Source organism: Phascolarctos cinereus, unplaced genomic scaffold (genome assembly GCF_003287225.1).
Source record: "Phascolarctos cinereus isolate Bilbo 61053 unplaced genomic scaffold, phaCin_HiC Scaffold_4;HRSCAF=312, whole genome shotgun sequence".
NCBI lineage: Eukaryota > Metazoa > Chordata > Mammalia > Diprotodontia > Phascolarctidae > Phascolarctos > Phascolarctos cinereus.
Window position 1 is genome coordinate 88,344,580 of NW_027555847.1, and position 27,859 is coordinate 88,372,438.

Consider the following 27,859-nt stretch of genomic DNA (forward strand, 5'->3'; position numbering starts at 1 on the left):
TGGACCGGAACCGGAACCGACGCCGACGCCGGAACCGGAACCGGGAGCGGGTTGCCAAGGGGCCCGGAGAGCAGGGCTGGCGGTGGCGGCGGCGGTGGCGGCGGCGGCGGCGGCGGCCTCGGTGAGTGAGGGAGTGAGGGAGGCCCTGCCGCCCGGGGCAGAGTAGCCGGGGCCGCCCGCGGCGTATCGCCGCGCAGCCTGCCCGCCCGCCTGCTCTGGCCCGGCCCAAGGTCACGGGGAGCCGGCCCGGGGACCCGGGAGGCCGGGAGCCCAGTCCCCCAGCTGGGGGGGCGGGGCCAGCCCCTCCTCCGAGTTCCCCGCCCCCTCCTTCGCCCTGGGCCGGGCCGGGGAGGAGGCGGCTCTCTCTGCCGGCCGTGGGAAAGAAAGCCGGCGGTCCTGGAGGAAGGAGGAGGGGGAAGGCAGACTCCCAGCCGGAGAGACTCTTCGCACTTGGTAGGCGAAGTCAGGGCTCAGAAAGGCATTCAACTGGAGAGCCGAGGTCCGTCCGTCGCGTGGGCCGCCCGGCTCTCCGCGGCCCTTAGTAACAACCGCGGCCCTTAGTAACAATCACTAAAACACACCAAAAAGAGGGCCCGGATCTCAGCTCTGAGATCCCCCGAAGGGAGTGCTGGAGGGGAGGAGAGCCCTAGGACGGGGGGCTGAAGCTGACTGAAGGGTCAGCCCCGGGGAATCTCCCCTCCGCCCCCCCCCCCCCCGTACTAATCGTCTCTCTAAGATGTACTCAGCTTCTCGGGCTCCCTCCCCATGCCAATTTTAGAGACCTGCTTTCAGATAATCTCTAGGGTTCCTTTAAAATAGGCGGGGGGGGGGGCAGGCTCTGAACTGCTCTCTCTCTGCCTTCTCCGTGTGTTCACTTTATCCTTATCGTTAGGGAAAGCAGGGCTAGCAGTGGTGTGTGGGAGTGGGCAGGCTCCTAGGTTGGCCGGGAAGCCCTCTCAGGAAAAGAGAGAGCTTTCCTTAGCATCATAGGTAGAATATTTTCTCTTTTGTGCAAAGCCCCATCCTGGCATGGTGAAGGAATCTGGAAGATGGGGGGCAATTCTCAGGGACTATAAATCCAACACGTGACATTAGTGTGGGCACAAATCCATGACAAAAATTATACAGAGCTAGCTACATTAAGAGGCAACCCTGTGATTAAGTATCTGGTGAAACTTGGAAGAAAAAGGGTATTGAGTACTGTAATTAGGTAACAGGGGAGACTTGCAAAAGGTGAGTCTGGAGCAACATTGATAGAAAGGAAGAATAGGTCATTGATAGTAAGGATACTGATGGATCAAGTCAGGAGGCAGTTTTCAACTCAGGTCATCCTGTATCAGTGATTGTTTTTTGTTTGATGAACATGGAAAAATATAGTCAGTCAGCAAGCACTTAGGAACTGGTTACTGTGTGCCAGACACTGGTATTAAACACTGGAGATACAGAAAAAGGCAAAAACACTACTCTTCCCCTCAAAGACCTCACGTTCTGTTGGGGGAGACAGCTTGTAAGTAATGACCTACGTACTAGATGGTGGCTAGTCTCTGAGGAAAGGTACTGATGGAAGTGGAGGAGATGGAAGAGGAGGAAAAGCCTGTTTCAGAAGGTAGGATTTGAGGTGGGTCTTGAAGGAAGCTAAGAAGTGGCAGCAGAGCGTTCCAGTCATGGGGGATAACCAGTACACTAGTCATATCATAGGTTCTAGGCCCTTTCTACCAGGGATGTTAGAATCAAAACTCTTAGAAAATAAGCACATTAAGGGTAGGGACTGTTTCATTTTTGTATTTGTATCCCCAGAGCCCAGCACAGTGTGAGGCACATAGTAGGTGCTTAGTAAATGCTTGTTGAATGGATGAATGAACAAGGCAGATAAGGCTAATGAGGAGTAGTGCAGGAGTGGGAAGAATGTCAACTGTCAGTGCAGAGGGTGGTAACACATGTTCCAATGTTTCTCGTGTTGTTAAACCTGTGGTAATAAGTGCCCTCCCTTTTGACTCCACCCCCTTCTCCCATACGTTGCATCTCTGGATCAGCAGCTTCTCCCATAGTGTGTCTGCCTTGAAAAGAAGCAGTATAGAAAGAGGCTGACTGATATGCACAGAAACTGGGACTTCCCCTTTCATAAGCCTTTATGTTATGGTTTGAGGGGTTAGAAAGAAGTACCCCAGCTCTGCTGAGTAGTGGCTTTAGTTTTATTAATTGGAAGCTAGAGTAGATTAAGGAGGAAGTATAGTTAGAAGGCTTCCCCTTGTTGCTTAGACCCCTAGGGTCTTGCACAATTCTTTTCCTCTCTAGCCATCTGAAATGGTTTAGGTTAGGGGCTCTCTGATGGGGAAGAGCAGAGAGTGATTTGAAAAGACTGCATGGAGCTGTCAAAGCTCATAGGAGTGGGAGAAGAAACTATGAGGGCCCAAAGGTGATATATTGGACACCAGATGATTCCCATGGAAAGGAAAAAAAGAGAAAGGATCTCCAAATATTAGAATCTCAAGAAGTTGGAAGGAACCTCAAAGATCATCTTGTTCTACCTAGTATGAGCTATGGACAGTCCTAGAGATGTTGGGTTGGGCAGGAGAGCAAAACTGCTGTTTGTGGAAGGAAAAGGTGCTAATTCCTCCAGCTCTGTTCTTTATCTTCTTAGACCTCATGTAGCTTGCTGTGGTCCCTCCTTTCTCCTGTCCTCTCCTACCCCCACATCAGAAGCCTGAGAAACCCTTTATGGGAAACGGGAAGAAGGCTTAGAATTGGCTGCAGAGGGAGGTGAGGTGGGTGGGCCTGGTGCTGGTGTGTTGCTTTGTTATGGGAGCTGTGTTCTGGAGCTTGGAGTGGGTTTCATGCTCAGTGTCCAAGGACATTTACTTGCACATTTGTAGCCTGGGCTCATGCAGAATGGTACAGGGAGTACTATGCCCATGTCTCTACCTCAGCCTACCCTACTGGTTCCACTAGGCTTCAAGATAGCACCCAGGCCTAACCACTACTTAGCAGTAGAAACTGGGCCTCCCACTCCTGCCAGTAAGTTGGCGTGTATTTTAGATGACTAAGTAACAGAGTGAAATTGGAACAGGACAGACCTGAGACCTTCCTGCCTTCCCCATACCCCATTCCTTATCCCCCTCCATGGGCATATGGAACAATGAAGTTGGGAGTGGAGTTCTGGCCAAAGCCTGAGGAGTTCTCCAGACTGCTAGTAGGAGGAATACCATGTGGGTATGGCCTGCCTTTGTGTGGCAGTCTCTCTTTACTAGGGAGTGAAGCCCTGACAAAGAAAGAGGTACTGGGTAACAGGCCGTAGAGCTCTTGTGGTCAGGTTAGACTCAGGATTGCAGGGACTGGAAGCTAATGTTTCTGTACCTCATATCTGCAAGGAATGCAGATGAAGCTGGAGCCCTTACCTTAACCAAACAGCCAAGGCACTGGCCAGTTTGGGAGCCATAGCCAAAGGGGCCTGCAGCTGCCTGTATCATTCACCTGTACCTCACAATAGCCCTGTGCAAAAGTCCTACATCCAGCTCAGCCCCATAGGAATGAATGCCCTGGGCCACCTTGGTCACTTGCTACCCTTGCCTTTTTTATGCACATTCTAAGCTGGACTCAAGGGATTACCAGAGAGAGGAACTTGAAGAATGCCACAGCAAAAGGCGTACAAAAGTAGGGATACTTCCCCACTCTGGTGGTTGGTATTAAAACTACCTCCTAGAACTTAGCAGTGAGTTACAGGGCCCATTTTTCCTTAGGTCATTTGTTCCTCACTGGAGAGTTTGGCCACAGAGAGTCGCCAAGATAGCTGGGCCAGGAAGAAAACGTCGAACCCCTGACCCAGACTCCATCACTGACCCCGGTGGATTCTGGGTGTTAAGCAAGCGGCTCAAGATGTCCGGCGGGGCTGCTACAGGCCAACGAAGATGCCCCCAGGGGCTGGAGGATGCCACCAACAAGAAGAAACAGAAGGATCGTGTGAACCAGGAAAGCAAGGATGGGGAGCCCAAAAGAGGTGGGAGCCAGACGTAGGAAATGCTGTTCTGCCCCCCACAGAAGGGGCCCCAGAAATTAGGCAACTATTGGGCTTAAGGTGGTCTTCCTCTTGCCCTTCTCCATTTATTGATTTATGAGTTATCCTCAAAGTGAGTGGTTGGTGATAGGATGGGCATCTCATTCCTCAAAATCATCCCAACTCCTGGCTTCATTCCAGTGGGACAGAGAACTGGCATGATGTAGTAGAAAGGGTACTAGACTTAAAGTCAGAAGATTGAGCTTAAATCTTAGCTGTGTGACCCTGGATTATTTACTATTCTTCTCTGAACCTCATTCATAAAATGGGAATAGTCATCATTCCTACTAGGGCTGTACCAGGAGAAAATTTATGTAAACCTTCAAATTCTATAGAAATGGGAACAGTTAGTGCCAGAGTCCCCTCCCACTAATGATTCATCTATCTTACAGTGAAGTGGAGGAGGAGAGAGGTTGTCAGTTGATCCTGAGTTGCAGGTTTTAAGGGGTTAAGTTTGAGGATTGAGTGGCTCTGTAGCCTCAAAAGCAGTGAGGGGCAGAGGGGTTCCTGTGGAAGGAGAGCAGGCATTCAGCTAGGCCTTTGTTTCTTCTCCCCTTCTCTGCCTTTCACTCCCATGTATCCCCAACAAATGGGAGGTATACTTCATTCCTGACCTCACCTCCCTGCCCTTGCCTTTGCTTTCAGTGCCTGCTCCAGGGTTGGAAACGTATACCCTTAGAGAGGAGCAGGAATTCAAGGAAGGTGAGTAATTGAGGGAGGAGGAGTTTATCTTCTCACTTGACCTGCACTCCATGAATGTGCTAGGGCCCAGATGCAAAGATATGGATGTGAAGGACTGCTATGAGTGAATATACTGCCTATGAGTTTTACAGGCTGTTTAAGGATTGAGGATGGGGTTCTTTTCTCTGTCTCTGGGGTAGCGATAGGCCCTGTCTGGTGCTTCAGGAAACCCATGGGAGCCTCTGTGATCTTATCTCTAGCTGAACTGCTACTAGATTGGAAGCAAAATGCAGATGAAGTGATTGTAAAGCTGCACGTGGGGTCTGGTCCCTTGCGGATAGAAGAGATAGATGCGGCCTTCACGGATACAGACTGTGTGGTTCAGTTACCAGGTATGGCTTCCAGCAGTGGAGTGTGTGAGTGTGTGTATCGCTGTAACAAACATTGAATGAAGTTGGTCTTGTTCCCAAGACAGCCCACTTAGGTCTGTTTGCATTCTTCTCTTTTTCCTTTTCCCTGTGCCATGAAGAGCTTTTAACTGAGTAAACTAAAGGGGAGCAGAGATTAGGAGCTACTGAGTAAGGTAAAGGGGTAGATCTGGAAGTGTCAGTAGTTCCTATTGCTTGTCCCCTTTAGATGGCCGGCAGTGGAGCTGCATCTTCTATGAGGAGATTGAAAGTTCCTGCAGCAAGGTTCAGGCCCGAAAGGGTGGTATCCTGCAGTTATTACTGCATAAGAAGATTCCACTTCGGACCTGGCCCTCCCTCTTGGTAAGCCTTTCAGCCTAGGGCCTGGCGACCTGCTGCTTGGGGGAAGATTGAAGGGGTGGGATGAAGCATCAGGAAACTCTGAGGGGAAGGCATCTAATATTTAGGGGTGTCTTTTGCAGAAAAAGAAGCCTCTAAGCCAGGCCTTAGGACCTGGATCCCATTGCAAAGAAAATGGACAAGAGCTGCCACCTAGTCTTCTGGAACCTGGGTCTAGCCCAGAGCCTCAAAGAGGGAAGCAAGAGCCACGAAATCAGAAACGAGCTCAGGGCCGAGGTGAAGCAGGCACAGGAATAGGCCTGGGAGCTCAGGCAGGGCCCAGTGCCAAACGGGCAGTGCACCTCCGGGGAGTTACTGAAGGGGAGGCCTCCAGGGGCGCTCCAGGTCCCCGAGGTGATGGCTCTCCCCTCTTCAGCAGAGCCCACAGTTCAGGTGAGGGATGCAGGATGGAGGAAAACGGGTTTTTGCCTTTGAGCTCTCTTTTCCCCTGCCCTGGGAAGTGCTTCGGGGTTAAGTCCATGATGGCTTTTAAGTGCTGATCCACATTTTTCCCATGAACAGCCTGTTTCAACAGAGCCTGAAGCATCTAATGGGGGGTCACAGCAGCCGTCCCTGATGGCTCATCATACTCTAAAGTCCAGTCAAGAGGAAAATCAGGACCCTTCTCTAGAGAATACCCTGGGAGGGGAGAAGATACCCCACCAGAATGAGTTAGCCTGCCCAGCCCTCCCCCAGGGTAGAGAAGAGGACCAGAACAAGGAGGAGGCAGCAACAGCAACTTTGGAAACTACAGCTGAGGGTATGGGTGATGCTTCCTGGGGGTTGGTTTAGGGACGTGTGGACACAGGTGACTTGATATAGGGCTTGAGGAAGAGTGGTATTCATAGTGACCCTGACTTTTATGGGGACTCAGTCTTAGCCTGCAGGAACTTAATTTTGACCAGGAGAGGGTAGAATTTGGTGGTGATTGTGGTAGTGGTTGGGCAAAGAATATCTGCGTCAAATCTAATTATGAGGGTCTGTACAGAGCCAGAGCCCATGGTGAGCCTGACATTTATGAAGAATGACTCCTATGAGAAGGGTCCAGATTCCGTGGTTGTACATGTGTATGTAAAGGAGATCTGCCGCAAGACTTCTCGAGTGCTGTTTCGTGAACAAGACTTTACCCTTGTTTTCCAGACCAGGTGGGTCTGTGTGGGTGGCTGAGGGAAGCAGTCAGTGACAGGGAAATAAGAGGGATATAGACAGACCGCCCCACCTTATCTTGATGCCTTTCCAGTGATGTGAACTTTCTGCGGCTGCACCCAGACTGTGGACCACATACTGTCTTCCGATGGCAGGTGAAGCTCAGGTATAGTCTCACCCACCCCAGACACCCTGTCTTTTCAGGGTGGGATGGACTGAGGATCAATGCATCTAGGACCCCTGATTTGGCATTTTGATGGAGCTTCCAACTTCGGACTTCACTCTTGTCTCTACCCCAGGGATTGAAGGGCCTTTGAGGGGGTGGAAGAGACATGGGAACAGTGATATTATGACTGGCATTTCCTGGTACTTGGGTGAGATTGGGCAGCTGGGGGGAGATCTACAGACCCCACCATTTATTTGTGGAACAGGAACATGATTCAGCCAGAGCAGTGTGTGTATCACTTCACATCTTCACGAATTGACATCTGCCTCAGGAAGCGGCAGAGTCAGCGCTGGGGAGGCCTTGAGGCCCCCGCCACACGAGGTCTGCACCCCGAGCTCCCCTCGTGCCTGCCCTTCCCCAGAGTTCCCATTGTGTTATTTTCTTCTCCTTCCCTGCCCCTTCCCACAGCTCTTTTTGTGTGTTTCCTCAAGTGTTCACCTTAGGTTACCCTTGTCCCTTATCTCCAAGTCTAATTTCTCCATATCTCCATCCCAGTTCTGTGTACTGACATCCTTCCCACATGGCTTCCTCTAATCTTGTGTCTGCCTCTGTACTATGTCTCCCCCATTAAATTGCCATCTTCTTTCCCTTTCTCTTGTCTCCCCTCATCAGCTCCTGTAACTACAGGGTCTTCCTGATCCTGTGGCTATTGTGAAAGACCTTGCTCCCCTCCCCTCCGTGTGCTGCTAACCACCAGCCCCCCATTCCCCCCTTTTTAAGGTGCAGTGGGTGGTGCAAAGGTTGCCATGCCGACAGGCCCAACCCCCCTGGATGCAGCCCCACCTGGTGGCTCCCCTCTGGCCAGCCAGGAAGAAGCTCGAGTTGGGGAGAAGGAGAAGGTGAAGGTCCGGACTGAAGAATCAGGGCTGGACAGTGTGGCAGCCCGCACTCTCCCAGAGCACGTGGCCCTGAAGCCAGAGCCCCCCCTCACCTCAGTGAGTAGGGGACCAGATGGTGGTGGGTGGGCAGGTGGTATCCGTGCAGCTTTGAGGTCCTCCATGCTCACCGCACTGTTTGTTTTCCCTTTGTAGCCCAAGCCCACTTGCATGGTCCCTCCCATGCCTCACAGCCCCATGAGCAGTGAGAGTGTGGAAGAGGAGGAAGAAGAAGAGAAGAAGGTGTGCTTGCCTGGTTTCACAGGCCTTGTCAACTTGGGCAACACCTGCTTCATGAATAGTGTCATCCAGTCCCTGTCCAATACCCGAGAGCTTCGAGACTATTTCCATGGTGAGGCTAAGCTAAGGAGAAGGCTGAGGTGTGGAGGCTGTTAGGCCTTGTTTGCTCTGCCTCACACTCCTCCTTTCATTCTATCCTGGTGCTTCTAGATCGCTCTTTTGAGGCAGAGATAAACTACAGCAATCCTCTGGGCACAGGGGGACGACTGGCCATTGGCTTTGCGGTATTGTTGCGAGCACTGTGGAAAGGCACCCACCACGCCTTTCAGCCCTCCAAGCTGAAGGTGAGTTCTCCCACATCCTGACCTCGAAATGGTCTGCCCCCACCCTTGTTATATACCTCATGGAAGAGAACGCCGTTAGCATGTGGATGATCACAAAAGAGTGACAGAAGAGGCTCTGCTCTCCCAGTTACTAATTGTGTGAGTTTAGGCAAAGGCTACATAAAGTGCAGTTATTATCTTGGCTGTTTTCTCATGTAGCTTCAGTTTATACCTGTATGTTGGCAGTAAGATTATGCCTACTGTCTCATGTTAAGGCACAGCATGATGCATGACAAAGAAGATTGGGCTTGGAATCAGGAGAACTCGGGTCTGAATACTGGCTCTACAGCGTATTAGCTTTTTGGCTCTAGACAAGTCACTTCCCCTGTCTGAGTCTTAGTTTTCTCATCCATAAAATGAATGGGAATAATAACCTTTGCACTGGTTCCCTTATAGGGGAGGGCTTTGTCATCCTGAAAATAACATGGAAATGGAGTTGGTATTTCCTTTCATAGGCCGTTGTGGCAAGCAAGGCCAGCCAGTTCACTGGCTATGCTCAGCATGATGCTCAGGAGTTCATGGCCTTCCTGTTGGATGGGTTGCATGAGGACCTGAACCGAATCCAGAACAAACCCTACACGGAGACTGTAGACTCCGATGGACGTCCTGATGAGGTAAGTGTGCTTGGGGACAGGGAGCTCAGGGATGAGGGAGGGGGGAATGACCTTGAGAGGCCCTGTGGTTGAACCCTCTTCTCTCTGCCCCTTTCCAGGTGGTTGCCCAGGAGGCTTGGCAACGGCACAAAATGAGGAACGACTCATTTATTGTGGATCTGTTCCACGGACAGTACAAGTCAAAGCTTGTATGCCCTGTGTGTTCCAAGGTGGGCAGGGTTCCCCAAGGAGCCTAGAGTAGGGGATTGGGATCAGTCTGACCAAAGTCAGTCAGCCACTTAAGCATTTTAGTTTAGGCTGCTCTAATTCCCAGCCCAGTGCTCACCTGTACTATGAGGAGGAAGAAAGAAACTCAGCTAACCTGTATTTGAAGTCAAAAGACTCTTTCACTTAGGACCTGTCTGTCTAAATCTGGACAAATTTCCATGCCTCAGTTTCCTCCTTTGTAAAATTGAAAGTGTTTGCCTCTTCAAGGTGATGGACTCAAAATGCAGAATGAGACATACATTTTCAGTATAGCCAGTACAAGAATTTTTGCTTAACTATGCATATTTGAAACAAGGGTTTTGTGGGGTGGGATGGAGAGACTTAATGTTCATTAATTGAAAAAAAGTTTTAAAAGTTCTGTAGGTGTTTTTAAAAAAAGTGAAATTTTAAAAAAGTAAAAAATGAAACGTGAGAGTTGTTAACTCCCTTAAATGTGACATCTAAGGTGCAGTGATCCTAAGAGAGTGGAGAGATCACCATGGCTCAGTAGTCTGTGAAACTTTCATAGAGAAGATGAAACAGACAAGAGTTCATAAATAACGTATAGTATTTTGACTAAGCAGAGAGAAGAAGGCGTTATTAGGATGTAGAGTTGAAAGGATTCTTAAAGGTCTTCTTGTCCCACCCCCTCATTTGACAGGGGAATAGATGGCCGTAGAGGTCCAGTGTATTGTCTAAGTGTGTGGGCAGTAAGTACAGGGTTTGAATTCAAGCCCTGCTCTTCGGACTCCGAAGCCCAGGGCTCTGGATATAACACCCATGTCACATCTAGGTGGTAAGAACAGCAGGAGAAGAGGTTTGGAGGCAGAAATCAGCTTGTGTGTGGGCAGGGAGGGGAATGAGGAAAGCAGGGTTGTTGGAGCAAAGGGTGATAGATAGGAAGGGTGGAGGTGGACCCATACAGCACAAAGCCTCCAGTGCCTGGCCACAGGGGAGTCAACACTATCGTGAGTTGTGAGCAGGCCATCAGAATTCTGAACCCATGTACAAGCTGTGTGTAACCTTTGAAAAGGCAGCCCACTTCTCTGGGCGCTATGGGGCACAATAGTACACTGAGTGCTGGGCCCCAGACACTTAGGAGCTGTGTGATCCTAGATAAGATGCTAATCTCTGTCTACCTCAGTTTCCTCATCTATAAAAAGGGGGTCATAATAGCACCTACCTCCCAGGGCTGCTGTGAGAATCAAATGAGATAATAATTGTAAAACACTTAGCATGGTTCCTACCACCTAGTAAGCACTACATAAATGTTAGCTAATATTATCATTTCTGGGCTTCATTTTATCCTCTGTAAACTAAGGGAGTTTGACTTACTTGATCTCCTGATTTCCTTCTCTGTTCTAAATCCACTGATTCTGAGATCTTGGGTTCCTGAGTCAAGAAACGCCATTTAGGAAGAGCAGATTGGGTGTGCAGGAGAGACTGGGAAGACATGCCCACTCTCAAGCACACAGCAACTTCTGTGACTTGGTGTAGAAGGTGAGGGCTTCTTTGTTCAGTGATCTTTGCTGGGTGGTTTCAGGTCTCCATCACTTTTGACCCATTCCTGTACCTGCCTGTCCCCCTGCCTCAGAAGCAGAAAGTACTCACTGTGTACTACTTTGCCAAGGAGCCACACAAGAAGCCTGTCAAGGTGAGTAGCCCCTGTACCTCTCTGCTGGGACCCAGAGTCTTCAGCCTTCTTCCCTTACCCCAGCCATGCTACCTTCTCTCTCCTTCCAGCCCTGACTCTGGTATTCTTTCCTTGTAGTTCCTGGTGAGCATCAGCAAAGAGAATTCCAGTGCTATGGAGGTGCTTGATTCCCTGGCCCAAAGTGTTCATGTGAAGCCTGAGAGCCTTCGGCTAGCTGAGGTTTGGCCTAAAGAAACTCCCCCCCCACCTTTCCCCCAGAAAACCTCATCCCCAAGTTAACACTCCTCCTCTAACCCCAAGATATTTCTTTTCTCCCTTTGAGAAATATATTTGGATATTTCCATTTCAGTTTGGGGCTAGGAGCTCTGAGATTAGCAATTTGGGATTTCCATCATGAGTATCCCTTATCTTCCTAAAATAGAACACAAACTACAACAACAGTTAAAACTATTATTTCCACAGCCATTCTGTGAGGTATGTCACTATTATTATCCTTACTTTAGCGATGAGAAAACTGAGACCTATTGATGGTGATTTGCCCATAGTCACACAGTTAATTAATGTTTAGAATCTGAGTTTGAACCCAGTTCTTAGTTAATAGCATGATTAGTGAGCATAAAGAACGATCCCAAGCAAGAAGATAGGGGACAGGACTCTACAACTTCTGGTGTGTATAAAGAAAGAATGAAGAACACCTCTAATGAGACTGAGTACTAGAAGAGTGGTGATGTGGGAGGGGAAGGGTGGAATAGAAGTCAGTTCACAGAATCATAGATGCTTGCTTAGGATTGGAAGGGATCTCAGCTGCCATGCTGTCCATCCACCATACTTGAAAGGAATCTTCATGATAACTTAATTGACAGGTGGTCGTCCAGCCTCTGCTTGAAGACATCAAGGAGGGTACAGGGGGTGCTGACATTTCCCTGTTCCTGGAAGCTCTGTCTCTTTTAATGGGCTCCAGGTGGTATTCACTTTTTGAATTGACCATATCACCCTGCTGTCCTATTGAGCTTGCAGTCCTCTAAAACCCTAGATCTTTTTCAGAATCACTTTTGTCTCTTGCCGCATCCCCCATATTATATTTGTGGAGTTGATTTTTTTTTTATACTCGGGTGTAAGGCTTCACATCTATCCTTACTGAAGTTTATCTTATTAAATTCAGCCCAGTGCTTTAGTCTAGGGGTTCTTAACATTTTTGTGGCATGGACCATGCCTTAGCTGTCTAGTGAAGCCTGTAGACTCCTTTTCAAAATGCTATTTTGTTGCATACATTCATAATGGAAGGAAATATTAATTTCAGTTAGAGATTAATGGAAATAAAGATGCAATTTTTTTCTTATCTAAGTTCACAGACTCCCTGAAATCTATCCCCATGAGGTCTGTTGTCCTAACGTGAATAATTCCTGCTTTATCCAGTTTAGGGCTTTTGGGATCCTGATGGTATTGTCTGTGGTATAGTTGGTATACTACCAACTTTGTACCATCTGCAGATTTAGTGAGCATAATATCTATGACTTTGTTCAGGCTACTGATAAAACGTTTGATCCTTGGGTCATGTGTGAAGCCTCTTGCCACATTAACATTAAACTCCGACCAACTACCTTTTTGAGTTTGCCCATCCTACCAGTTCTAAAGCCATCTAATTGTATTACCGTTTCATCCACATCTCATTCTTCTCCACAGGAATAATAGATATTTTATCAAAAGCTTTACTAAAATTCAGGCAAACTTTCCATACCTTTCCCCTCATCTAACTAAGTATTGTTTAAAAAGGACATGAGGTTAGTCTGGCATTACTTGTCCTTGATGGAGCCAGGCTGGCTTTTTATAATCACAGCTTGCTCTTTTCTCTAGATATTTGCCAGCCAATTTTTTTAATGATCCATTCTAGAATTTTCCTGGGAATAGAAGACAAGCTTCCTGATCTATAATTTGCCCTTTTTTAAAATTGGAAAGTTGTCCCTTTTCTAGTCTTTTGATGCCTTGGCCATTTCCCATGATCTCTTAGAGATCTCTAGGAGGCTCAATAGTCACATCTGCCTCTGCTCTCAGGACCTGGGCCAGGAGGCTGGAATTGTTTGAGGGCAGCTCAGTGCCCTCTTATTGTCTGCTGCCTTGTTTAGCTCTCTACTGCTCATCTCTTTTCTCTTGTCTCGCTAGAATGGTGGTTCTGTTTTGCAAAGAAAACAAAATCGGAGAAAATGAATTAAGAATTCAGTATCCTTGTCCTTTCTCTGTTGTCAGGTATAATTGGCCCATCCCCCTCATATAAAGATCTTATTCTTTCTTTGATTTTCCATTTTCTCAAAACATAGTCAGAAAACCCCTTTTTGGTGTCTTTAGCTTCCCTCAGCTCCATTTCTTTCTATAGGACCATTATGTACTTTTCTATTATTTTCTTTCTACTTGGTCTTGTATACACCTTTGGTACATTTCTTTTTCAAATCTAGGTTGCTTAGAGAATTCCCTGTGCATCCACAGGGATCCAACTGTTCAGAAAAATCCTGCATTTCCTTCTTATGGAAATTGTTTTCCTTTGTGTCTTCAGAACTTAATTCTTAGGCATCCCATTCTTCCTAAGTCATAGGATCCTACCTGAATTGTTTGAAATGTGCTTTCCTAAAATCTATAGTCCATGTGAGTCTATGCCCTCATTTCTTCTCTATCACAAATTCTCAGATGGAGTGGTCATTTCCTTCCATGATTCACATAATACCCACCTCAGCAAAGAGTCCCTCCTTGTTAGTGAAAATGGATCTGGAATAGCATATCCTCATGTTGGTTTCTTCAGCTTTTGAAGGATGAAGTTACCGCTAATGCATACCAAGAATTGATTAGCAGCTCTCTTTTTGTCAGAGAGCTCCAGGAAATGGCTAGATCATTGAAGTCCCTGATGTTGCTGGGATTTAGAGCTGCAAAAGAAATCTAGAGACCATCCAGTCCAACTCCCTTACTTTATTGTAGATGGAATTGAAGCACAGAGAGAAGGGGCTTCCTCTTACTAATCCTTCCCTAACCGGGGCCACAAGGGTAGTTTCTGAGCTAGTATTCAAAGCTGAGTTCTGGGGACTACAAATCCCAAACCTCTTACCACAAGAACACAGTGTTTCAGATGCAGAGCAGTGGTTGCTGCTTTGAAGGAGTACTACGTCTTGGTCATCCAGAAAAAATGCAGGAGCTGAGAAAGACTTGAGGACACCATTATCAGCTCTCTAAAGGCAGTAGCCCAGATATCCAGGTACCCCTGCAAATTTCCAGGAAGGGTCTGAGTCAATGGCAGATCTTTGGGATCTCTGCTGACTTTTTACTGAAGCTAAACTAGTTTGCCACATGAAAAACTCCACCAAAAATGGCAGGTTTCTTCTTCTCAGGTCATATACTCTCTTGGGGACCTTTGTTTTTCTGGATTTGGCTTCAGAATTTCCATGTTCTAGTGATAATGTGTTTCAGATTCTCCATGCTTTGTGTCCTTTGATGTAGAGCAGAGACACTGTTCCTATCATTATCTGCAGTGCCTGGCTATGACTGCTCTTAATTGTTTGGGGTTACCAAGCCCTCCATTTGGATCCCCTTCATTGCCACCCCATCTATGCCAGTAGATCTAGTATCAGGGTAATTCTCAGACCATATAGGAGAAAAAGCTCTGGCTTTGTAGTCAGAGGGATCTTATTTTAAATCTCAGTGCTACTTCTTAAGTATTTTTGTAACCTTAGGCAAGTTATTTCCCTTTGTTAGCTCTTGGTTTTCTCCGTTGTAAAGTGAGGAAGTTGGACTAAATGATCTCCAAGGGACGTTCATACTTGATATATTAAGGATTCTGTGATCCTGTGGCTTCCAATTGGCAAAAGACAAGTTTGTTCACCCCATTATATTGACTTTTGATTGACAGGGTCTAGGTAGCAATGGATAATTCTCAACCTTCTTACGCCCATAAAATCCGGCCGGGTAGACTGAGAAACCCAAGAATCTTGGCTTTTGGCTGCTGTGGACTATATTTTGTGAAAGTGACTCAGAAGAAAAGAACATCCATTTTTTTCTTGTTTGTACATTAACAAATAAAGCATTAATCACACAATCTTCTCTTCTGTTAATGGCCCCATGGACCATGGTAGGTCTGGAAACTTAAGTTTCCTAACTTGATCTTTAAAGCAGGGAGGACATTGATAACTAGAGGGCATCCAGGTAAAGGTAGTAAAGGGAGTAGAGACCATACCTCCCAGAGCTGTTCATGTTTAATTTGGAGAAGAGAAGATTTGGACTATACGTGATCATTGTTTTCAAGTTTGTGAAAGGCTGATGTATAAAAAACAGATGAGATTTATTCTGCTCCGTTCTAGAAAGGAAGAGTAGGAGCAATGGGTGGGAGTTGCCAGGAGGCAGATTTTGGTTCCACATGGGAGGAAAAACTTGCTAGAATTCTTTCACAGGTAGAGTGAATTGCTCTTGGAAGTAGTGAGCAGTTTCCTGTCACCAGATGTCATCAAGTAGAGGCGGTATATTTATTTATTAGGAATATTATAGAAGCAATTCATCTTCAGGTATAGTTTCAACTTAAATGGTTTCTGAAGTCCTCTGCCCTGAGATTATGTATGTGGTAGTACCTTTGAATTTGGAACTGGGTAGTTTTCTTTCATATACATTCCTACTAGTCTTTCCCTGGTGTGAATTTGTATCTGTTCTTTTCTCATGTAAATAAACCAGCAAAGACGTACTATTGTGATCTGTATAGTGTGATGGGGTAGAAAGGAAAGAGGGAGTAGATGTCAGATAGGGATGTCCTGTTAAAGAAGCAATGGCAGAAAAGGTTAGAAAAGCATTTAGGGGTTAAAAGTCTGTCCCCAAGGCCAAAGCCTGAGGTTGGAGGTTAGATATGAATGAAGGTTTAGTAATTACTGATAGATAAAGGCCCAGGCAGCCAAGGACAAAAGTACGTTGGCCTGGTTCTATTAGGAAGCTGATAGATATCAGGCCTTACTGCCAAAGCTAGATGTCCTCCCTAACGTCACTTCACTGAGGTTAAGGGGAGGTTGTTATATAGAGATACCATAGATCTAAGCTAATATGAACTCAAGGAACTGACTCTACTCTATGATACCTCAACTCTAGCGGAGTAGGGATAGACTAGAGGAAGGCAGACCCACTAGCATGCTATTGTCATCATACAGATTTGAGGTGATGAAATCCACGCACCAAGGTGGTAGCAGTGTCAGAGGAGAGAACAGGACAGATAAAAGAGATGTTATGAAGGCAAAAATTACAGGCCTTTAACAGCTGATTAATTATAGGAGATGAGAAAAAGTAAGGAGTTGAGGATAACATCTAGATTGTGAGCCAGAGTGACTGGGCTGATGGTGGTACCCTTGACAGTAATAGGGAAGTTAGGAAGAGGCGGGGCTTTGAAGGGAAAAGATAATGAGTTCAATTTTAGACATGTTGAGTTTAAGATGTCTATGGGACATCTAGTTTGAAATATCTAATAGGCAGTTGGAGATGTGAGACTGGATGTCAGAGGTTAAGGATGGACTAATAGATCTGAGAATCATCTGCATAGAATTCATGGAAGCTGATGAAAGCAAGTGAAATAGTATAGAAAGAGAAGAGAAGTAGGCCCAAGCCAGAACCTTGGGGTGACCCTTACAGTTATCGAGTATAACCTAGATCAAGGTCTGACCACCAAAGGACACAGAAGGAGCAGACAGCCGGGAGAACCCTGAGAGGGGAGTGCCACAGAAACCTAGAGAAAAGAGCATCAAGGAGAAGCTAATGGGAGCATGACACAAGAAGTGTATTAGACAGATGTCGGACAGAATGCTGTATTTTGAAGAGAAAGGTTTTTCCTTGTATCAGTTTTTAGTGATTCTTCCTTTCCCCATGCCTCCCCCTGAGGATTAGGTAACAACGGCTTCTTGGAGTGGGCTCGGAAGTGATCTTTAAAGCCATTGTTGGAATCCAGGTGACATCTTATACCATGGAATTCCATGATCCCCGAAATGAGTGACTTGACTGCCTTACCGTGGAGTACCTTCTATCTCCCAATTGAGTTTGTAGGATTTAGAGCTGAATGTGATATTTGAGATCCTTTAATCCAGCTCCTTCATTTCTAGATGAAGAAATTGTGATCCGGGGAGGGGAAGGGATTTGTCCAAGTTATGCAGGTTTTAAATAGAAGAGTCAAGATTCAAACCCAGGGATCATGCCCCTGTCCTCTGCTGCCTTCCTATTCCGTTCTGCTCTTGAAATTAGCCAGCCGTAAGATTGTGGAACTTACCTGGGCCGCTAACCATTGAAATGTATTAGGAGCAGTGCATATGCAGGAAGCAGCCATATGTAGTGGAGAATTCACAGCTGTGTAATGTGGGCCAAATAATTTAGCTTTCTTGAGCCTCAGTTTCATCTGTAAAATGGAGATAACCTTTGCACTACCAATGGTTGTGGGAGGAAAATGTTTGGTAAACTTTGAAGCATTATAGAAGTATGATCTACTTTTATAATGTTTGGGCTACAAAAAGAATCTCTCAGCTTCGAACTAAATGAGAAATTATCAGCCAGCTTTCTAACAGATACCTGCTTCTCTTTGAGGCTCCCTGTTCTCTTTTCCTCCTCCTCCCTCTCTCTCCTCCATCTTCTCTCTCCCTCTCTTTTCCCCCTCCCCTTCCTTCGCTTTTTCCTGTCTCCCTCCCTTTCTCTCTCCTTCATCCCTGTCTTCCTCCTTCCCTCCTCACTTCTATCCTCCCTTGCTCTTAAGTCCCTGGAATCCCTGAGTCTGAGCTCCATCCTGTCCATGTTCCTAGGACAATCAGAGGTTTGCCTTGCAGTGAATTTGCCCACATCGGTAGCTTTGGGGAAAGAGTGTAGGGTTGCTGAATGAAACCTTTGTGCTCTTGCCCTTGCTCTAAACCAGGTGATTAAGAACCGATTTCATCGTGTGTTCCTGCCATCACACTCACTGGACACTGTCTCTCCCACTGATCTGCTCCTTTGCTTTGAAGTGCTATCCCCAGAGCTGGCCAAGGAGCGGGTGGTAGTCCTTCAGGTGCAGCAGGTTGGTTTGCCCACTACCCAGTTAGTAGGGAAAGAATGAAAGGGAGGATATTAAAAATTTAATTGAAAAAAAAGAAAGGAGGATAGATTGGGACTTTGCATCTACAAGTGGGGCTGGCTGAGAACAGGGTCTTGTGTATCCTTCTCCAGCGCCCTCAGGTACCCAGCATCCCCATTGCCAAGTGTGCTGCCTGCCAGAAGAAACAGCAGTCTGAGGAAGAGAAATTGAAACGTTGTACCCGCTGTTACCGTGTCGGCTACTGCAACCAGTGAGGCAGCCCTCTACCCCCACCTGGCCCTCACCCAGCCCCCTTCCATCACTGGCCTTGGTGGTCTGAACACAGTTGCCCCCTGGGCCTTCCCAGAGGTGATACTTCCCACTGACCCTAGGGCTTCTTTTTCTGTTATTCATCCAAGAGATGTATAGGATTAATCACATTCATCCCCCCCCCCCCAAGACAGCTGCCCTTTTCCCTCCCTGGTTAAATGAGGCTGAGCCATCCAGAATTGTCCTATTTTTTTCATAGGGTTTGTCAGAAGACTCATTGGCCAGATCACAAAGGCCTGTGCCGTCCAGAAAATATTGGCTTCCCTTTCTTCATCAGTGTCCCTGAGTCCCGCCTCACCTATGCTCGCCTTGCCCAGCTGCTGGAGGGCTATGCTCGGTGAGAACATCTATCCTAGCAGGGATTGGGTGGGGGAGATAGAGCAAGGCTGTTTGGACTAATGAATTTTCTTCTCACACCCTCTCTTCAGGTACTCAGTAAGCGTGTTCCAGCCACCCTTCCAGTTAGGCCGTGTATCCCCAGAACAGAGCCCCCAGGTGCTAAGCAGCTCTGCACCTCCTGTGCCGAGCACTTTGGAGGCAGGGGGTGGGGACCGGGACTTAAGACCCTCACCAGAATCCCAGGTGTCCCCTACAGTAGCTGAGCTTGGTGACACAGGTGCCTCAAGGAATCGGGCACCCCCTGATCGGGGTTCTGTGCCCAGTCTTGACACAGGCCTCTCAGAGTCAACAGTCAACATGCCCAGCGAGGGGGGATTTTCTAAGGAATCTGCCGGGGAGAGGTTGCTCAGACCTGAAGGTAAGAGACTCATGAGTAAGAAGGACTGAATTCCATGGCTACAGGAGAAGAGAAATGATTTCTTCTTTTGAGAGAAGATTCTTCTTGATAACGAAAGATAAATACCACCTTAGGGTAAGGTCAGGGAGAGCTTAATGGAGGGAAGCATCACTCGGATTGTATCTCAAAGGGAACTTAGCAGATGAATTTCAGTTGCTAGGAAGAAAGGGGGGGAAGAGTCTGTTTTAGACATGGGGATAATATGAAATAAAATGCCCTGAGAAGGGAAAGGGTAGGATGAGGATTGAGGTACAGCCTTGTTTGGGTGGAACATAGAATAAGAGAGAATGGTATAAGTATGAATAGGTAGGTTGGAACTAAATTTTGGAAGTACTTCAGTGCCACGATCAGCGGTTTATACTTGAGGAAGCAGTGGGGAAACATTCATGGTTTTTGAATGAATAGGTGGCAGGCATGATGATGGTAGTAATGCATTAGGAAAGTAATTCAGATAGCCTCTCCAGGTGAGTTTGAAGGGTGGAGAAAAGAACACTAGCTAAGAGAATGTGATAGTAGCCAGAACTCAGTTGTAGTGGAAGTTGGAAGGAGGGAGGCTGAGCCCTAATGAATCATGGGGTACCAGAGGTGAAGCCCTGGGCTAGGGATTTTGGTTTCTGATATGTATGCCTTCTTGACAGCTGCTGTCCCAGGCTACCAGCACCCAGCTGAGGTCCTGAGTGCCCATCCACCCCCATTTTTTATCAACAAAATTGATGCCACCAACAAGGAACAAAAGTTGGAAGACAAAGGTACCTAAGACTTCAGAATAGGCCTGGGGGGTGGGAAGAAGATGGGGAGCAAACAAGGCCTGGATTCCTGGGGCAGAGAGTGTGGGTCCTGGTGAAGATAGGGAAACTAAGAAAGTATATGCAAAACTCCTTCCTCCACAGGTGAAGCCCCCCTGGAGCTGGGTGATGACTGCAGCCTGGCCTTGGTGTGGAAGAACAATGAACGGCTGAAGGAATTTGTGCTCGTTGGCTCCAAAGAGCTTGAGTGTGTGGAAGACCCTAGCTCGGCCAGTGAGGCAGCCAGGGCTGGCCACTTTACTCTGGAGCAGTGTCTCAATCTCTTCACCAAGCCTGAGGTTCTAGCCCCAGAAGAAGCCTGGTAAGGGTGGGAAGGTGTTAATGGTTTGGGAGCTCCAGGCCTGGAGCAGTTGAACTGGAAGGGAATCTTAGAATGTAGAAGACAATGTTAGAACGTAAAACACAGACTATTATAGCTGGAAAAAACTATAGGATATAAATGGCAGAAATAGAAAGGAGCTTGCTGGGAGGAAACTTAGAACAGAAAAGAGCTGGAAGAGATACTAGAACACAGGACATTTGTATTGAAAGGGAACTTAGAACTGTCAGGACATGGAAAGAAACTTAGAAATCATCTAAATCAACCTCCTGATTTTATAGATGGGGAAACTAAGGTCTTTTGAGGAGATAGAACTTGCCCAGGCTTACACAGCTGGCTAGTAGCTGAGCCCAGGCCTCTGGGATTATATTTGTTACAGTTTTTCTGTTCCTCTGTGCTTTGAGGAGTGTCTGAATCCCCCTTCTCTAGCAAGTGTTTTGAGGGAAGGAGTTCTCTCTGGGCTGGACTGCCCAAGGACCCACACACCTTCCACCTTTCACGAGTGCATCCAGAGCAGCAGGTTGGCAGGGGATCCTGAGGGACACCTGACCTGCTACAGACAGCCTTGTGGGCAGAGGAAAAATTGGAAGTTTCTAATCATTCAAAGCCATAGAAAAAATAGCTTTTCCAGGAGGATAGTTGAAGGAATTGGCAAAGTGGAGCAAAATGTGGTTTGAAAAGTGGATCATGGCATTTAGAACTAGAAGAGACCGTAGAATCTTATTGTACTAATGAGAAAATTTTGGCCCAGATAAGGAAAGGTCACAAAGGGTATAGCAGAAATGGGAGCATCTTCTGACTTCCAGATTAGTGCCCTTCCCCTTCTATCCCCTTTCTTCAAGGGTGGCTCCAACAAGCCTGGGCAGTCTTTCATTTTGAGTTCATCTTGTGTACTGCTCTGTGTAGTAGCACCAGCCACCATTGCCCTAGTGCTTAGGAGGACGAAGCATTTCCTTCACGATGACCTGAGGAGGGTGAGAGTTCAAGGGTTGTCATCTCCGTTTTAAAGATGAGGAAAGAGCCCAGAGAGGTACCTCAACTTGTGGCTGCACAGCTAGTGAACTGCGGAGCCAGGGCTTGAACAAGTGTCTCCTGACTCAGCTGAACTGAAGTCATTTTAAGTTTAGAAACACAAGGCACATATCATATACATGGTGTGGCTAGAGAATAGAGAAAGTCAGGGTGGAGGGGGTGGGTGGAAAAGGGAGTCGGCCTAGAGACCTCGGTTTTATGGTCACTGTGATCTCCAGGTGTGACCTGTAGAGAAGACTTTAGTACTCGCCTCTCTTAGCTGCTGGGAGAATCAAAATGAGTTATCAGGTATGAAGTAGTGGAGCAGGCCGCAAACATCCATTGAGTGCTTACTTACTCTGGGCCAGGCACTAAGCTTAGGGCATCCAGAGACAAGAGTGAGCAGACTTTGCCCTCAAAGGACCCTGTTCTCATGGGCTACACATGAAGGGATATGCAAGATAGGGACAGAGTAGATACATGGTAACCTTAGGTGGGAAGGCACTAGCAGCAAAGACCTCCTTAGGAAGGTGTTACCTGAGCTCTATCTTGAAGAAAGCCAGGGATTCCAAGATAGGGATAGCATTAAAAAGGTATGCAGTTGGAAGATGGCAGTTCATAGGCCGCCAACAGCTAGATTGTAGAATGTGTGGAGGAAGAGTGATATGTAAGAAAACTGGAACTACAGGAATGAGCCATGTTGTGAATGGCTTTAAATGCCAAACAGGAGTAGGAATAGGAAGCCATTGGAGTTTCAGTGGAATGGTGAATGGTCAGACTTATGTTTTAAGAAAATTACTTTTGCAGTCATCTGTAGGATAGATTGGATGGGAGAGAGAGCTAAGACAGGGAAATTGGTTAGGTTTGGGGAGATGAGAGTCTAAACTAGAGTGGTGTCTGTGTGAGTAGAGAGGAAATAGATATGAGAGAAATAGTGAAAGATGGAAATGACAGAATTTGGCAATTGATTGCATATGTTGAGTGAAGGAAAGAGGAGTCAAAGGTGACATGAAGGTTTCAAACTTGGGTAACTGGAAGCTTCATAGTGGCTTCTTAACAGTATTAGGGAAGTTCAGGAGAGGAGTGAGTTTGGTGGTAAAGACAAGTTCTATCCTGGATGAGTTTGAAATGCTTGTGGAATGTGCAGGAGACAGTTCATGAAGGGGAGGAGAGCTCCAGTTAGTGTGACAAGGAAGTGTAATCTGGCGCAGTCGGACAGGGAGGAGAAACAGAAGAGCAATGTCATAGAAGTCTAGAGCTTAGGAGGAGTTGATCAGCAGGGCCAGATGCTGTATCAAGAGAAGTCAGGAAGGATGAGGATTGAGCAAAGGCTAGTTGGTTTGTCAGTTAAGAGAACATGGTAGCTTTGGAGAGAACAATTTCTGTTAGAGGAAGAGATCAGAATTTAAAATAGAGAAAAGAGGTTGCAGAGGCACCAAATGTCAAGGAGTTTAGCCAATGAGTAGATTATGGGACTATGACTAGAGGGTATGGTAGGATCAAGTGAGGTTTTTTGAGGATGACAGAGACTTGGAAGTGTTTGTAGGCACCAGAGAAGAACCTAGTAGATAAGAGAGTAAATCTGCTAGAGAAGATAGATTGGGTTGGAATCAAGGCTACAGGTAGAATCAAGGGTTGGCATTGGCAAATAGGGGCCATCTTTTTTTCCAGGACTGGAGTTAAGGAAGAGATAGTGGGGGATGATGGCAGGGGAATGTGAAATGAGAAGGGAGGGAGGAGGAGCTTGAAGCCAATAGCTGCAATTTTATTTGTTTGTTTATTTTTGGTTGGAGGGTAGATAGTAAAGTATGAGGTGAGGTCCTTAGCTGAGAGAGTGGAAAGAAGGTTAGAGGCCGGAGGAGAGAAGAGGTTTGGAACAACCAGGATGGAGAGTGGGATAGCAGATCAGTTAGGGAGAAGTCCAAAGGATTGCCTTGCTTCAGTGAGGGACCAGTTGAGATTAGATCACCTGAATTTGTAATGAGCCCAGACAGCCTGGTTTTGTACTTTTCTCCAGTTATATTCAGGAACATGTGACTAGAAGTGAAGGAGGCCAATGGTAGGAATAATCCAGGGTTGGAGCTGCATGTTTTGCTCACCTTAAAGTATACTACAAATGGTGGCTCCTATTATGTCTGCAGTATGGGTCTGCCCAGAGAAAAGTAAGGGAAAATTTTAAGTTGTTTAGTCAGGAGGAAAATTCATCTGAGTAAAGTGTTGGAGGGTAATAGAGTATTATGGAAAGAGCATTGGATTGGTTGGATCTTGCTTCCATGACCCTGAGCAAACCCAGTCTTCTCTGTGGGTCTCTGTCTTCTGATGTAAAATAAGGGAGTGGAAGTCTCGATGATCTCTAACATGCATGCTATGACCCTGTGATTCTAGGACATACATCGCCCACCCCATTATGGCTGTAAATATTCAGTGTTTGCCTCTGCCCATTGTCTGACTTGTTTCCACTTGCTTCTTTGCAGGTACTGTCCAAAGTGTAAGCAGCACAGAGAGGCCTCCAAGCAACTGATGCTGTGGCGCCTTCCAAATGTGCTCATTATCCAGCTGAAGCGCTTCTCCTTTCGCAGCTTCATCTGGAGGGATAAAATCAATGACATGGTGGAATTCCCTCTCAGGTGAGGAGCCTTGGGCAATAGTTGGGAGGAGACAGAAACCCATCCTCAGAGGTCCTCAGGTCTGAGCCCTTACTCTCTCAGGATGGGGAAGTCCCTTGTCAAAGAAGATGACAGCACAGGGAGAAATTGTGCCTTGCACATAGTAGGCATTTACCAGGTGTTTGGATGAAGGATTCGTGGACAGAAATAGCAAAATATGACATATTTGCCATGACCAGAGAGCCTCTGCTAGCTCTGAGTTATGAGGGAATAGAGGACAAGGTCAGATTTGGCAGCTCTTCTGGAAAGGGTCTGAGAAATCTCCCAGCTGGTCCTTGTCATTTCATGGGATCATGGCAACCTCTTTTCCACCAACCTAGGAACCTGGACTTGAGCAAATTTTGCATAGGCCAGAAGGATGACCGGCAGCTTCCAACCTATGACCTGTATGCAGTCATCAACCACTACGGGGGCATGATTGGGGGCCACTACACCGCTTATGCCCGCCTGCCAAGTGACAAGAACAGCCAGCGCAGTGACGTGGGTGAGAGAATGTCCTGTTCCCTGAGGAAGAGGCCTCCCAAAAGTGGTCCAAGCAAGGATTTGGACGGGTCCCCTGGCATAGTTCAGAACTTTTACCTTCTTCCATTAATCTCCCCCAAACCTTGATGTGTTGAGGCTTTATGGGATCTTGGCCTCAGCTTTCAGGTTTTTTTGTTGTTTGGTTTTGTCCAGTTGTTTGTGACCCCATTTAGGATTTTCTTGCAACAGATACTGAAGTGGTTTGCCATTTCCTTCTCTAGCTCATTTATAGAGGAGGAAACTGAGGCAAACAGGGTGAAGTGACTTGCCCAAAGTCACACAGCTAGTAAGTGTCTGAGGCTGGATTTGAACTGAGATCTTCCTGACTCCAGGCCTGGCACTCTATCCACTACTTCACCTAGCTCCTTCAGTTTTTAGCAAACCCGTATTTCCATTATGTGACCCCTTTTACAGTTCCTTTGCCCCTCTAAGTGAACCAGATTCTACAGTTCCCACTTAAGTTCATTCAGAGCATCCTATGCTTTTGCCTGGTCTTTGCTGCATAAAGAATGGCATTTCCCAGAAGTCTGACATAGATCCCTTTTTTAGGAGAAAGTAAATTTAGACCAGGGTTAAGAAACTGCTTTTCTCATATCCTGGGGAGAGGGGCTGGAGGGGGTCTTACTTTCTTTGTGAAGGGACATGTCTACTTTTAGTAATTCCTCCTTGTTCTTGCCCACCCACAAAGGCTGGAGACTATTTGATGACAGCACAGTGACCACAGTAGATGAAAGCCAGGTAGTGACCCGCTACGCCTATGTCCTCTTCTATCGTCGGCGAAACTCTCCTGTGGAGAGGCCTCCAAGGGCCCCTTCTGCTGACCACCACCCTGATCTGGGCCCAGCTACTGAGGCGGCCACCAGCCAGGTGAGAGGGAAACCTGCATGATGTGAGAGGTTGCGTGTGGGGTACTTAAATACTTGCAGTCAAGAGAAGGAGATGGGAGGGAATATGAGGACCACATCATTCCTTGTTTTGCCCTGCTTCTTGGTGGGTGGGGTGATTGGCTCTGATGCAGAGACATTTGCCCTGGGGATCTCTATTGAGCTATGATACCTGACTCATGGGCAAAGCACCTTTCATTTCATCTTTCCCTGGCTTTTTCCATCCATGCCCTCCCTGTTGGTATTGGGCAGTAGAGGCTTCTTCACATCCCCAGTGGGGCTGAGGAACCTAGGTTCTGTGTCTATTGTATACCCCAGTGAGCCCCGAATATGCCACAGACTTGGGGATTTGGCTGTAGAAGAAAGCAGGGCCTCTGAGGGGCCCAGGCACCCAAGAGTGCTGGCCCCCAGCAGGGCAGCCAGTCCACTCATGCGCCCACGCTGACACACGACACACCAGACATGCAAACGCACATGCACTCGCTAACCATACTGATCCAGGGAGACTCTTCTCTCACATGGAGGATGGGCTTCTAGGACTAAATGATTCCAGTCCTTTCAGACTCTTAGTCTTAGATGCTCATATGTATCCTGCCTCTACTGGAGCACCTCTGCTTGATGTGTTAATCATGTGTTCTCCTGCCAACACACACATACACACATACATACATGCTGTTGAAATACCAGTGCACACACACGCCGCTCACACTGATTGCCCCTGCTCAGAGGTGAGTACCTGCTTTCCTTACCCTGAGTATTACTTCTTAAGGCTGAGCCTTCTGGGGTTGACATCCTTCAGCCCCATGGAGCTCAGCCTCCAGGAGAAGTTGCCTCAGTCCACAGGCCCTGAAGCCAGACCTCTAAAGAATAGGGATGCTGTGATCATGGGAGGCCTTGGGCTTTCTCCCTCTCCCTCCCAGTGAGGGGATCTATCTGAACTCTCTCTGGAGTGGGAGGCACCAGCCTTCTGCCTAAACCCACCACCTCTGCCATCAACACATTGCCACTTCTGACAGCATGCGGGTATAGTGGGCATAATCTGTCCTTCAACTCGATCCGTCAACTCTGCTCTCCACCTCCTCCTTCACTGGGCTGGGCTCCATGGGAATGCCAGGGGACCATCCCCTCTGACCAAGCCTGGCACATAGGAGGAACTCCAGATGTGGGCAGAACAAGAATTCTCTACCTGAAGAGACCAGTCATAGGCCAAGGCCATTGGAGCTTTGGCTTATGGGGGAAAGAAAACCACGCTGTGATTGTTTAAGCCCTGCAAGTGCATGGGGCAGAGCTGCACTGTGATTGGCTGACCAAGTTATCTGGGTCAGGGAAGAAAAGCTGTGCTGTGTTGGGATGTCTTCTGTGAGCAAGACTCCTTTCATCCAGAGGAGAACTGGGCAGTGATTTACTGGATCCTTTTTGATCCTGGGGGCTGGAAAGCTGAACTCTGACACATTGTACTGGAGAAAGTCATGCCAGGATTGCCCTGTGCCCCATTGAAATTCAACTCAGATGATCACTACAGATGGCTACCACCTACCTTCTGACTGCTTGACCCTGGGACTGCAGGTGGACAGCCCCAGCACCCATTCCTGGGGTGGCCAGGGTGGGGCTCAGGGCTTTGGGGGGTGGGGACACCAGGGGCCACATCCCATCCTGTCCTGTCTTCCCGCCCCCTGGTGCTGACTCAAGTTTCCGCACACCGCAGGCTTCCCGGATCTGGCAGGAGCTGGAAGCAGAGGAAGAGCTGGGGCCAGAGGCCTCAGGACGCCTGGGCCACTGGGGGCCCCGAGGCTGGGCAGCCCCACCGAGGCGGGCCCCTGACGCACCAGATGAGGGCTGCCTCCGCTACTTCGTCCTGGGCACCATGGCTGCCCTGGTGGCACTCGTCCTCAATGTGTTCTATCCACTGGTGTCCCAGAGCCGATGGAGATGAGTTGCCTGCCTGTAGACTGGCCCCTCTGGGGAGTGGATTTGGACCCCAGTGTGGACTCAGGGCCCTGGCTGTGTTCTGTACACTCATGTCTAAGGGCTGCCTGCCAGCCTCCCCCAGGAGAGAATAGGCTTCCGCCCAGCCAGTTCCTGATGCCTCAGACCCTGAGCTGTGTCCCTGGGCCACTTGCCTGCTGGGCCCCACATCTAGCCCCAGGCCATAAGCATAAACCTGAGGTTACAGGGATCCTGTTCTCCCTTCTTGCCTTCCATCTATGAGGCCCAGCCCTAGGTCCTTTCCCTTTCCATGCCCCCTATTCCCAGGCTACTTTCCTGTATTTAATGTGTCAATAAAATGAAATTGTTCCCAGGCTGAGTGTCTTATCTCTTCCCTCTGGTGCCTCTTAACTGCGTCTTTACCCTATGCGCGCCTAATGTCCTAAAAATGTACTAGAGTACCCCCACAAATTCATGTGCCCCAATTGCTCACTGGTGAGAGGGAGGGGGCCCACACCTTAGGGAAGGAAGAAGATCCTGGGTACTGTTGGAGGGGGATGGGTTGCCTCCTCCATACTGCCCCTCCCAGCATTATGTTCCATTTACAGGGAATGGGCCCTGCGCCCTTCACGCCTGGT

At 47.7% G+C, this 27,859-nt stretch overlaps 1 protein-coding gene across 1 annotated transcript; it reads left to right on the forward strand.

Moving 5' to 3' along the window:
• Window positions 1-27,595, forward strand: USP19 (ubiquitin specific peptidase 19). The gene is given in 28 exon segments (XM_020999047.2): window positions 1-121; window positions 3,738-3,994; window positions 4,697-4,753; window positions 4,993-5,124; window positions 5,369-5,502; window positions 5,622-5,903; window positions 5,905-5,931; window positions 6,061-6,298; window positions 6,527-6,683; window positions 6,779-6,850; window positions 7,116-7,231; window positions 7,631-7,845; window positions 7,942-8,137; window positions 8,236-8,369; window positions 8,864-9,022; window positions 9,121-9,231; window positions 10,812-10,922; window positions 11,040-11,141; window positions 17,824-17,964; window positions 18,114-18,232; window positions 18,491-18,628; window positions 18,720-19,048; window positions 19,726-19,836; window positions 19,978-20,194; window positions 23,698-23,850; window positions 24,210-24,373; window positions 25,100-25,278; window positions 27,001-27,595. Coding segments are annotated over 27 exon segments (4,143 nt in total). The 5' UTR covers window positions 1-121; window positions 3,738-3,873; the 3' UTR covers window positions 27,229-27,595.
• The last annotated feature ends 264 nt before the right edge of the window (window positions 27,596-27,859 follow it).